At 31.5% G+C, this 12,561-nt stretch overlaps 1 protein-coding gene across 7 annotated transcripts in view; it reads right to left on the bottom strand.

Moving 5' to 3' along the window:
• The window catches only part of ZNF280D (zinc finger protein 280D), a 235,065-nt gene that overhangs the window by 46,483 nt on the left and 176,021 nt on the right, over positions 1-12,561 (bottom strand). For all 7 annotated transcript variants that reach the window (XM_039865503.1, XM_039865505.1, XM_039865504.1 and 4 more), the window contains 5 exons: positions 11,152-11,375; positions 7,896-8,053; positions 6,946-7,046; positions 5,798-5,944; positions 866-1,000 (listed from right to left, as the gene is read on the bottom strand). In XM_039865503.1, coding sequence (XP_039721437.1) covers positions 866-1,000; positions 5,798-5,944; positions 6,946-7,046; positions 7,896-8,053; positions 11,152-11,375 — 765 coding nt within the window. The remainder of the gene's footprint in view (positions 1-865; positions 1,001-5,797; positions 5,945-6,945; positions 7,047-7,895; positions 8,054-11,151; positions 11,376-12,561) is intronic.

The following is a 12,561-nucleotide window of genomic DNA, read 5'->3' as shown; positions in this document are numbered from 1 at the left end:
GAATAAGGGAAAATATGAGAGAGGACTGCACCGCTTACATTAGTGTTGTGCATGTCTAGTCCCAGCAGGGAATGAATGGATTGCAGGGAAGGATGCTGGATAGTTTCTCTTGCTCTAGGTCTTCAGAGCATGGCTTTATATTGTTTTAGTTAATTCAAATAACAGACATACCCATATTCAAAGGTAAGTACCCAAAGCCAAATATAAATGTTTTGGGGATTATTTCACTTTGGATTATCCAAGCCTCTGTTTCCCTCCACTGGAGCAAATATTCAAGAGCTGACTGTATATAAAGAAGTCAAAAAAAAACAGAGGAATATAAGGCAAAAAGGGAAAAGTAAATTACAATCATCAGTATGCAGTCAGACATGTGTTTGCCCACTTAAAACATAATGCTATCCAGCAGCAGAACTTGCTTCTCTGAAAGTAAACTCAGTAATAACAACTTCAATAAACATCTAAGAACCTATGGCATTCAAGGTACTATACCAGATGCTGAGGACACAAAGATAAATAAAACATGATTCCTGATCTCAAAAGTTTAGTAGATAAAACTGATATACGAGCTGCCAACTGGAACAGCTCAAAAATAGGCTATATAATATTGACACAACCCACTGATCTAGGGAACAGTTAATATGGTTGCACTTTTTACAAAGGAATATCACTCTAGCAGAGCACACACCACTGACCAAGAAACAATGGTTAGAGGGTTTTTTCCTAAATATAAGATGATAAAATCTAAAATTAGAGTTAATAAAAATCAGAAATAAACTTTAAAGTATTACATTCAATAGATAAAACCAGGCAGGTATTAATTTCTATTATCATACAAAATGTTAAAATACAACATATTTGAACTCACTTTTGTTCCAGGAGGCAATCCTTCCAGTTGTTTAGGTTTTATAAATGTTCGATGATGCTGAGTCTTGTGATCCATTTTCTCTTTGCATGTCAAAAATTGCAGTCTGCATTTTGTACAACGATGTATTCCTTTTTTCTGTTTAGGAAACAGAAAAAAGGAAAAATAACTCCTACAACCACAAATCCTGAGTCTTGAAACCGCTATGATTTAATTTTAATGACATTCAAATAATATTTAAAATAGTATTTTATATCTCACCATAAATATTATATCTCACCATAAATATTAGCAAAGTATTATTTCATTTTTTAAAACACTGCACTAGTATGAGTTTCCAAATGTCTGTCACTATACAGAAATTGAATATGAAAGTTCTAATGTAAAAGTTCCCTCAACAGTGCTGTGAAAGCTCCTTAAATTGTAATTCTAAAAGATTTAGACATAAGATACTGTGAAGAAAAGCTATACTACATTTTTATCCTAGAAAAAAGTAAATTTTTTATTTTTTGTTCTTCCCATTGGTTAACAAGTTGGCAAAAGAAATTCAAATATTTAACCAGACATTTCAAAGGTTATAGAAATGGTTATATAAAGCAGTGCTAGCTAATAAAACTTTCTACAATGCTGAAAGTTTATTGAGCACCTGAAAGTGCCAAGTACAAATGAAGAACTGAATTTTTAATTTATTTAAATTTAATTAATTTAATTTAATTTTAAATACCCACATGTGGTTAGTGGCTACTACACTGAACAGCATGACTATGGAGGAATAAATTAGAACTGTTCCTAATATACTTAGTGATTGAGACATCCTAACTGAGTCCTTCCTTAAACCCAGTCTTGTCATTATTCTATAGATAGGAAACAGGACCCAAGAAAAATCTTAATCATTTCCCCCATATCTAGTTAGTGGCATTTCCAGCTAATCCAGTGTTCTTTCTACTACATAATATCCACTACAATCTTTACCTATATGCTTATTACTTTAAAAATTATATATGATGTACATAAAATTATGCATGTATACACATACATATAAAAAAACTTAAACAACATGTAAATACAGAAGAATGTTTTCTCTAAAGTTGCAATCTGCCAGATACATCATTATTTCCACTTAAATACAATCAATCATTTATAAAATTCATATAAGGTAAGATATTGGTAAGTATCTAACATAGTTACTGACACACAGCAGGTATTTCATAAGGTCCTTACAAAATTCAAAGCAATATACAAATATAATGTGTTATTATTATAATTCCAGTTGCATCTTAAGACTTTTAGAAGTGTGATAGATTGGGTTATGTCATAGGTACAAGCAACTTAAACAAATTCACTTACACTGGCTCCAGGAAGAAGATGAAAAAAAGAAAACTTGGCCAAGAAGGAGATTATCAAGACAAAATGACAGAAAGCAAGTTCTCCAGGATCCAGTTCCCAGAAATCTCTTCTCTATCTATAATCCCTCCTTAGGTTACTTCACCCAGTTTCATGGCTTTAAATACCATTTATCCAACTGCTTAGTTGACATCATTACTTGATGTCTAATATATAACTCAAATCAACATGAAAAAAATTGAATTCTAGATTTCCTCCCTACATCCCTGCCCTCCCTCCACAATCTGTTCTTTCCTCAGTCTTCCCCATATGACAGTATATGAAAACTCATTCTTGCAGGTGCTTAAGACAAAAAATTTGATCACTCTCATATCCCATATCCAAGCCATTAATAAAACCTGTTGGCTTCACCTTCGAAAACTTTCACAATCTTCCCATTTCTCATTGCCTCCAACCACTGCTCCCATACTGGTCCAAGCCACTCACTTAGGCTATCATAATAACCTCCTATCTTCTCCTTATCATGTTCTTTCCTCCCTATGGTCTATTCTTCCCACAGCTACCAATGACCTTAAAGTACAGCAGATCTTTCACATGTTTAAAATGCTCTGATGGCTTTCTTAGGTCCTGATTCTAATTTATAAGGTTCTACATGAACTGACCTATATTCTATTGCTAATACAAATTTATCTCCTACTGTTCCTCATAATAGTTTACCCTGCTTTAGCCACAACTGGCCTCTTTGCTGTTCTTCAAGTGTCCCTGGTATACACTCATTTCACTGCCTATCTAATGTTACTTCTCCCAGATTTCCACTGGCTTACTCCTTTATTTCCTTCAAAGAGACCCTTTTGACCACTTTATATACAAACAAAACAGCAATCATTCCTCCATTCCCAACACCTCCCCAATCCTTGGCACTCCCTATCCTCCACATTTCCTTCCACAGTACCTACCACCAGCTAGCATGAATATATATTCAAATATAAACACATATATTCATTATCTTCCTCCACTATAATAGAAATTCAAGAGGGTATAAACTTCGTTTTGTTACCTAAAACACCACCTAGCACATAGTAAGGCAACCAATAAATATTAGTTAAATAAATGGACTTTGAGGCAGAAAGTAAGAGACTGACAGAGAAAGTACATATGAGTAGCAGGTACAATTTAACTAATTCCAAATGTCTAGTGCCATTCCATTCAATGAATGTTGGTCCAGAGCCCTGAGATAGAATATATTAACCTACTATTCTCTCAGATACAAATCTTGAACATCTCTCGTGTATGTATGCATTTCAGTGTGCTAAGGGTGATAAACATACAGTACATTTTTAAATAATGTGATGTTCAACAAAAGAAATAGTGATCTATTTGAGAGTTAGAGAAAGAATTGTTTATACTGACCTTTTTGAAAAACATACTACATTGTTGGGGAGACGAGGATTAAAGGGTAATTCTGACTAAATGTAATTTTTGCCCTTAGACCTAATACCAATATGGAATCTGATTCTGTAGTAGAGCAATAAAAAGCTGGACTCTGAAATCAAATTTTACTTTTGCTTTTCATTAGGTAATGTGACACTGGGCAAGTTACTTTCACTAAACTTTTATTTCCTTATCTATAAGTTAGAAATAATAATACATAGGGTGCTTGTCAGGATTAAACAAAATAATACATGTAAAACACCTGCAGAAGCCATAAGTGACTGTATATCTTAACTACTTATTGTTTTTATTAAAGATGTAATAAGCATACTTAACACATCCGAAGTCACTTTCACTGTCTTAAAAGTCGTACAAACTGGGTTGTTAGCTCTAAAAATAACCCAAGACTTAGTTATATAACCTCTTTTTAAAAAGTTACAACAAGATCTTCAAAGACAAAAAAATGAACCAGAGTCAATAATTCTTATTGCCTAATATTGCACTAATAATGTGTCATCTCACTTATAAGTTCATAATCCTGCTCAGCTAAGGTTTTCCAGTCTTTTGTAAATAGTTGCCTGATGATCCTTCCTATTAATAAATTTTTCCCTCTTTACTGCTGGCTATGCACCTCTGTACTCCAAACAAACAAAAAAAGAAAACTGGCACCCATGGCAAGACATAAAACATAGGATATAAAAACTGACTATAAATCACATAGCCCAAATAGTGAGCCCACACATCTCTATCATGATTATTATTCTTCCCACATCTACATCTTACTTTGGAGCTTAGTAAACCACTTGGGAAAAATTATGTGAAAAGCCCCATAATGAAACAGAACTACAGTCTTATACCTCATACAGAGCACCAAGAATAATGTTTCCCAAACTGTGTTCCTCAGAAAATATTAATCGGTATTCTGCAAATAAAGGGTTTAATGGCCAAATAGGTTTGGGGAATAAGACATACAATGTATTATTTACAATGTATTAGCATTTTAAAAGCTCTGAGATGTTCTGTTTTAAAAACAGACAAACAAAACCATTTAATTATATAAATCTAGACATTTATCAAATTTATTTATCAGTAACAATTTCGGGGGAAACATCTATTAACACCTGATGGAACGATGTTAAGGAAATCTAGAATAGAAAGATCTTGCCAGAACTTCTCAAGATAGGGAGCATCCCAGTCACAACATAGATGATTCCAAATTCATTTGGAAATTCTACTTTTATGATCTTTCCGAATTAAAAGTCACAAGTCATTTCATGATTATTTAATGAATGAAACTGCAAAGGGAGCAACCAATGCTGAGTAAATTAGTATGCCAATTTAATCAATAATAAATTAATGTAATGAGCTGATTAGTGCGGTGTCAAAACTTGATTACATGATCAGATTCAATAAATCCACTGATTTCTGGGTTTGGCAAAGGCACTGTTGCTCTTTCAAGCACTAAAGAACAGAATCGGTGTTACATAAAAGTTTTCAGCTCAAAGTATGGTTTAATTGCTTTGAGAAAAGAACCAGTAAATAAATCATCAAAATTCAAGAGAAGGGTATAAGCACTAATACTAAGAAGTTATCTATAAAACAAGTTATGACCTATATAGTTCTTTGGTAGAGTTGATATACTCAGCAATAAGTGTCATTACTCTTTTCTTTATTACTAGCAGCTATAAAAGATAATTCCTGGTCAATGATGACATGTCTTCTATAATAAGGGGACTAGAAAGTAGAAACAAAGTTGGAAGAGAAAGAAGACAATAAGATTATGATTCCCGAGTCTTTTATTTCTCAGTTCAAATTTATCTTTCCCCTGTTCTAACTACCTTCAAAATCATTTCCATACCCACTCTTTGACCCTGAAACATCTGATCTTTTGGATATTCCACTTACCTTCCCTTTTCCCCTTTAATCCTAGGTTTCCTATTTCTAGCTATCTTTCAGATTTTTCATTTATGAAATAAAACATCACCAGAAAGGAAGCAAGGAAAAGAAGTGGAAGTTTCACAAGTCATTCAGCACAAACTGCAAATTAATTGTGTTATTTGGAACAACATTGCTTCCCTTACAGAACAAAACTAACCAACGTTCTAAGTCATATCCTATCTTTTCGCTAAAACAAGAACAAGTAAGAACCAATAATCTCACCTGATGCTTCATGTAATGATGCATATAGGGGGTTGCTATTTTAATAACTTTGAGGCAAAATGGACATAGCAAGTTCTTAGTGTTTTCATGGGATGTTCTAAAATGAGTTTCTACATCAGAAAATGATGATGACCTATAATTGCAAACCTACAAATAAAAAGAAGGTTTAGTTTGACTTGAAAATTTATAATATACAATTACAAAGTAACAATGATAAGTCATTGGTTTAGAAGAACATTATGTACTAATTCAGCTCTGATTCCTACACAACCAAGAATCCCATTAACACAAGCACCAAAAAATAATCTTTGAGACAAAAAACTTATCTTTCCAAGTTTAAGAATATTTCCCCAAATATAATTATATTTCCTTCTTTTTATATCTTTTTATCTATCACCACCTATCCTAACTTGAATTTTCAAGCTCTGACACCTCTTGTCCTATAAAGTTTTTTCTCTACATAAAACAGCATCCTCCTTTAGATTATAAATAGCTTCCAGGCTATTGCAATAATTTATTTTTATTTTGCTTTCCCATTCCTTCGAATTCTGGAAAAACATTAGCCCCAAAGCATTTGGTAGGGTTCTCTGTATCCTAAATCATTTCATATTTCCCTTGTATGCCTACTTTCTTCCCTATAGAGTAAGATAAGTTCATATGTTGTCTTTCTCCCATAGAGTTTTCTTTTGTCGAGTACAGAGATGGGCAAACAATCGCCTACAAGCCAATTTCAACTCTCTACTGATCCCACATAAAATGCATGAATTATGCCACAGGACTTTCTACTAATAAATTATTTATAAGAGAGATTTTAATTTAGTAATCAATTTTACCTAAATGGTTAAAAAGTAAAAAAATATATTTCATGACACATGAAAATCATATATAATTTAAATTTCAGTGTCCATAAATAAAGCTTTAGTAAAACATAGCCATGTGCATTCATTTACTTATTGCCTATGCCTGCCTTGTGCTACAATGACAGAGTTGATTAATTGCAACAGAGACTGTATGACCCTCAAAGCCTGAATATTTACTATCGGGGTCTTTACAGAAATAACTTGCTGACTTCTGGCCTAATAGGTTTAAATCTTATGATCAAAACAACAGAAAACAAACAGTAAGTACACAATAAAACATGTGTATACCTGGCAAATATATGGCATTTCACCGGGTTTATGATTGTCCTTCATATGTTGCAAAAGAATATGCTCTGTTTCAAATGATAATTCACAGATTTTGCAAATGGCTAAAAGTGGGAGAAAAGGATATTACACCATTTCAAGATATATGTATATGCACACACAAATATTAAATCATACTGTATACCTGAAATTAATGTCAACTATACCTCAACTTTTTAAAAAAAGTATCCTCTTGAGGCAGACCATTTCAAGATATATGTATATGCACACACAAATATTAAATCATATTGTATACCTGAAATTAATGTCAATTATACCTCAACTTTTTAAAAAAAGTATCCTCTTGAGGCAGACAATGATGTATATACATATGTATATACATATATATAAATCATTTTATATATCTATATCAACAACAATAATAAGAGAACTGGTGACTGCAGCAGTAAACAGTTATATAATTAACTGTGTTCTAAGCACTTTTCTTTCATTAACTCACTTAATTCCCTTAACATGATGAAGCAGGTATTTTTACTGTCCCCATTATTTAAATCTTAAGTAATTTCCCTGAAATTACATAGCTGTTTTAAGAGCAGAGCTGGGTTTTGAACCCAAGCTGTGTAGCTCCAAAATCTATGATTTTAACTATCATTATAGTTACTTTTCTTATACAAGTTTAAATAAAAGGCACCGATTTCATATTTGAAGACTATGATCAGATGCTTCTAATTTAGTCCCCCACATTAGTTACCTTAATAAATTATTTACAAGAGGAACTTTAATTTTTGTAATTAATTTTATTTAAAAGTTTATATCAGTTAAAATGTAACTTTTTCCATTTTTCCCTCAAATTCCAAAGTCTTATTTTTATTTTTCTAACAGGCTTCTTAAGGTTTTCTCAGAATATTGTCAAAATCAATAATATTCAATTCTTGAATGAAATTATAACTTACTAGAAAATTCATGGGGAGTGTGTGTACTTTCAATGTGACACTGCAGTTGAAATGGTGTGGGAAACTGACGGTAGCAGTGCTGGCAGGTGGTGTGGTTTTCCCAGCTCTCACTGCTCTGCTTCTCAAGTTCTAAATGGTGTTTCATGTGGTTCATAAACCTATAAATGATTGTCAACAGGTGCAAAAATTCAGATTTAAAAACAAAAATCTCACAAATATCTGAATCTTAAAATATAGATATATTATTCAAAATAATATATTTTGACATATAAAATCTCAAAAGCCATAAAGTCCTCTAGAAAAGAGTGCACATTAAATATCACTTTCATTAAGTGGCTAAGTAAACATCTTCTCATCTTTGTTAAAAAAAATTCATTAATGTAATTAATCTCAAACATCACTAACTTGCTCTAACAATAATTTCAGATTACTGAAATGTTTTCTTAAGATAAAACAGCAGGCTTATTCTCCATACATGAAATACTATTTATATTTTTAAATAAAATACTGAAAGGAAGGAAACCCTACCACCAAAGGCAGCTACAGAGTCATGAAAGTACTCTTTTAAGGCTATGAAGATATATACTAGACTCCAGCTGCTTAAAAGACAAATTACTGGTATTTTTACTTGTATCTTGGTTTCTAAATTCATGTAATAGCAATTTTAATGCCTACAATCACAAGAATCTTTTGTGTTATTTAATGATACTGGTTTACTGTTAGCACAGACTATTCATTTTAACTTGCAGACTGTGCCCTTTGTAGGCAATGTCCATTTTTCAGTTTTACATTCTGCCATTTCAGCTTCTCTACAATGCTTCTTATGAGCAGGAACTATGACCTTTAACAGCAGAGAATGCAATATAAATGGGAATACCTATTTAAAAGAGCTTACTGAAGCTTTTTGCTGAATTTGAAAGTAAAGTTATTCAATCAAAATAACAATTTTTAGACTGGGGCAACTATTAACAATTATTCACTTTGGGTCCCTTAAGGAAATAATCTTGAAACGAAGTGATAATGTCATCAATTTGGATAGCAATCATCATGAAGGTCATAACATTATCTCTTTTCACACCTACAGAACACAACTTCTGTTTAAAACAGGAATGGCATGCCTTGAAATACCTTTCAGTCCTCCTTTAGTTTTAACTTCAGCTCTACAAACACCTATAAAAAATCTAAGTCTTGGCTAAATATTTACATAGAGAGAAAAAGTTATGAGCCATTAAACTTTCAGCTCACAACTTTAAGCAATTTAAGTTTATCTATATAAAATAATCTCTCAACTAGCAAGCTTTCTCTGTTATTATATGAGCCCCCATCAGGAGCTCACACTACTTAAACCAATGGATGAAAATGAGGGAAACAAAACCAATCCTCTTGCAAGGATGTACACAGAATAAAATAAACCTAAGTGTCTTTTTGGTGACACTCAATGTAGAGGGAAAAAAAAGACCATGTTACAATATGCTGACAGGGCAGAGAGTACAAACCTAGATCTATCAGTTTCTCACCATTCTCTACAAACATTAATTTGCCTTTCCAGTTTCTACTGTTAAGGTAAAATATTATTTAACATATATAACTTTGTTGATTATGAAGTGTTCCATTAATGTTACATTTACTAAACAATCAGAATTTCAAAAAATGATCAATTCCTGGATGTCATCAAATGCTATTGTTTGAAATGTCTATATATTCTGATACTCTAAAATTATTTAACTAGTCTTCTAAAACAATAACAAAAAAAGAAAATTTTTCATATGCTTAATATCAAATAGGCTAATCTTAAAGGAAAAGTTAAAAAACTGTTGCTGAAATAATTTCTAATGTCATATACATAATATTTAGGTATAACAAGGAACTAAGTGAACCATATTTCTGTGTAATTTATCATATACACTAACATATTTTTTTCTTATTCATTTTACTATTAAAATGATAAGAATATGGAAATAGGTGATAGAGTTCAACTGTAATATTGTTTCAGTGTTATATCACAAAGTACAATATCCCTTGTTAAAGTTTGATAAAAGGAAGTAAATGTGAAAACTCACATAAAATATGTGAAAGAATATTTAAAACTATAAAACACTACCATAAAAAAAAGCATTAATAAATGCTATAGAAGTACATCGAAGTGTATTTCAGGGGTTTTCTATAAGCTTCATTTTGAACCCAAGAAGTCACAGGAAAACAAAATAAATTCTGGGTCCAGAAGTAACCTATTAATGTCTGAGAATGCTAATTATAAATAATTATCAAGGGTAAACATGAAAAGACATGCATATGTTTGTGCGTACACATACACATACACACCGCCCCCCTCACCTAAGGGAAGTAAACTGATGTTGCAACTTACTTTGAAATGCACACACACAAAAAAATAGGTTGAAGGAAGGATAAATAGATATATGATAAAGCCAGTACAGTAAAATGTTAAATCAAAGTGATAAGTAAACAGGTGTTCACTGTTAAATTTTTAAAATTCTGCTGAATGTTTAAAAAACTTTTATAATAAAATCGTGGAAAAACAACTTTACCTAATATAAACATAAAGCTATATAACCAATGGAAAACATCACTTCTTGTCACTTTGTTCTTGCTACTAACTCGTTTATAAGAAGACAGCTACTAGTTTACCATGTAACTCAAAGATTATAAGGTATCAGCTCCTAAAATTTAAAGCATACATGTATAAATTCTTCAAAATTCCACTGGAAATTAAATCTCTAATTTTAAAGAGGTTAAATTTCAAAATAAAGCAGACATGCTTCCTAAAACTGGTACTTCTCTAAAGATCACTTTTCCTGCAAGGTAAATGTTCTAAAAATTATAAAGATCAATAGAAAGATCTGAGCATAAGATTAGTTTGGAGGAGGTCAAACTGGACAAAACATAAAGAAGTGGTTCTTCCTGTGATGTAAAAAAAAATCCAATTCAAAAGCAACTAAAAAAAAAATCTCACATAAATTACTACATCACTGATAATATAGGAAAAGGAGTTAATTTTGCTTTATGTGAAATAATGTTCATCCTTTCTTATCTTAAAGAGATATAACAAGTGGATCTCACAGTCAACTCCAAAATACAGGAAAGGACAAAAGCTTTTCAATAAGAGAAGCTGCCTTTGTTCTTAGTAGAAAGTGTTTTAAAATCTAGAATGGCACAGAAAAATGCAAGATAAAGACACAACATTTATAACTGCAGCATTCCAATTCTCAAATAGAAATAAGAATAAGTATTTACATACCTAATATTATTTTTAAGAATTTTCAAGCAACTGAAGCATTTAAAGGTTGTGTGAGTCTTCTGTTCTTCCTGGACATCTCCTTCATGTTTTCCATAATAAAAGTCATTAACTAACATGATCAATTTTCCTTTCTCTGAATCAATAGTCTGATTTTTATTTGCTGTACTTAAAAATTCTGTTTTAGTCAGTCCCAAAAAGTTATTTATCATGTCTGGACAACAGTACTGAAAGAGAAAAAAAATAGAAGTCTTATTTATCCTTCGAAAAAACAGATACCAAAAAATGATTCTGTGTTTATATCTAAGGCCATATATACTATGCTTGGCAATATATCTGGAAAAATATTCACCAAAAGTTTGTGATGCATATACATAGTCTAAAAAATGCAAACAATAAACATCTATTATCTTAATAAACAAACAAAAAAAAGTTAAAAGAAAAAAACCTTAAAACCAGGACTTGGCTATTGGTCTAATAGTTTTTTCCTTGCAATTTACCTTTTCAGATGTAAATTTTTAATAATTTAAATACTTAAATTAACCAAATTAAATATCATCATTTCATATCTGTGTCAGGATAAAGCATAGAAAGGAAATATAATTTTATGTGCTGTAATGTATATGTTTATCAAGTGACACTGAATTTCATAATATCTGGTTGGAAATGGACATTGAACACAGCTAACCTGCCATTCCCCAGACTCAAGATGCTAAAAAAGGTATGGCGGAAAAAAAAGAAAGAAGTATCAGTTATTTCCTAAAAACTTTAACACTTACATCTTGACCTCCAGAATGCTTGAATATCTGAAGAGAAAATTTAGTTCCTCATGAGTAAATCTAGATGTTACTTAAACTGGTTTTAATGTGGAGTATTTTCATACATGAGCTTTTTTCCCCCAATAAGAATTAACTAATTCCTTTATTTACATAATTTTCAGTTGTAGAATCTCTCTAGGGCAGTTTTTCTCAGAGGTCAATATAAGGAAAACTCGAATTAGAAAAACCAGAAGTGCTTGTCAAAATGCCAATTCTTAAGCACACTTCAGACCAATAAACCACAATGTCTAGAGATGGGCCTCAGAAATCTACAGAAATCTACAGGTAATTCTTTTACAGCATAAACCAACTGACTTAAACTCTTCCTAAATGTGTTATTTAGTAAATTATTAGTAACATAAGAAAATTTGAAAATCTAAACACAATTTTATTCCATTTCTAAAATAACAACATCCACTTCCTGTCCTGGCACATTGAAATGTTAAACTATTAACATTTCTTTCAGTTGCACTTATTTTGTTCACTTGTCAATTTTGAAACCTATAAAGGAAAAAAACACCAAAAAATACCCCTCGCAAAATCTAAAATAGGGGTGGGGGATGAGGGGGAGGAGAATACTGAATAAATTAGTTCT

This window comes from Pteropus medius, unplaced genomic scaffold, assembly GCF_902729225.1.
Source record: "Pteropus medius unplaced genomic scaffold, Ma_sr-lr_union100, whole genome shotgun sequence".
Classification (NCBI taxonomy): Eukaryota; Metazoa; Chordata; class Mammalia; order Chiroptera; family Pteropodidae; genus Pteropus; species Pteropus medius.
The sequence above is the reverse complement of the archived record's forward strand: the minus strand, read 5'-3'. Positions and strand labels throughout refer to the sequence as shown.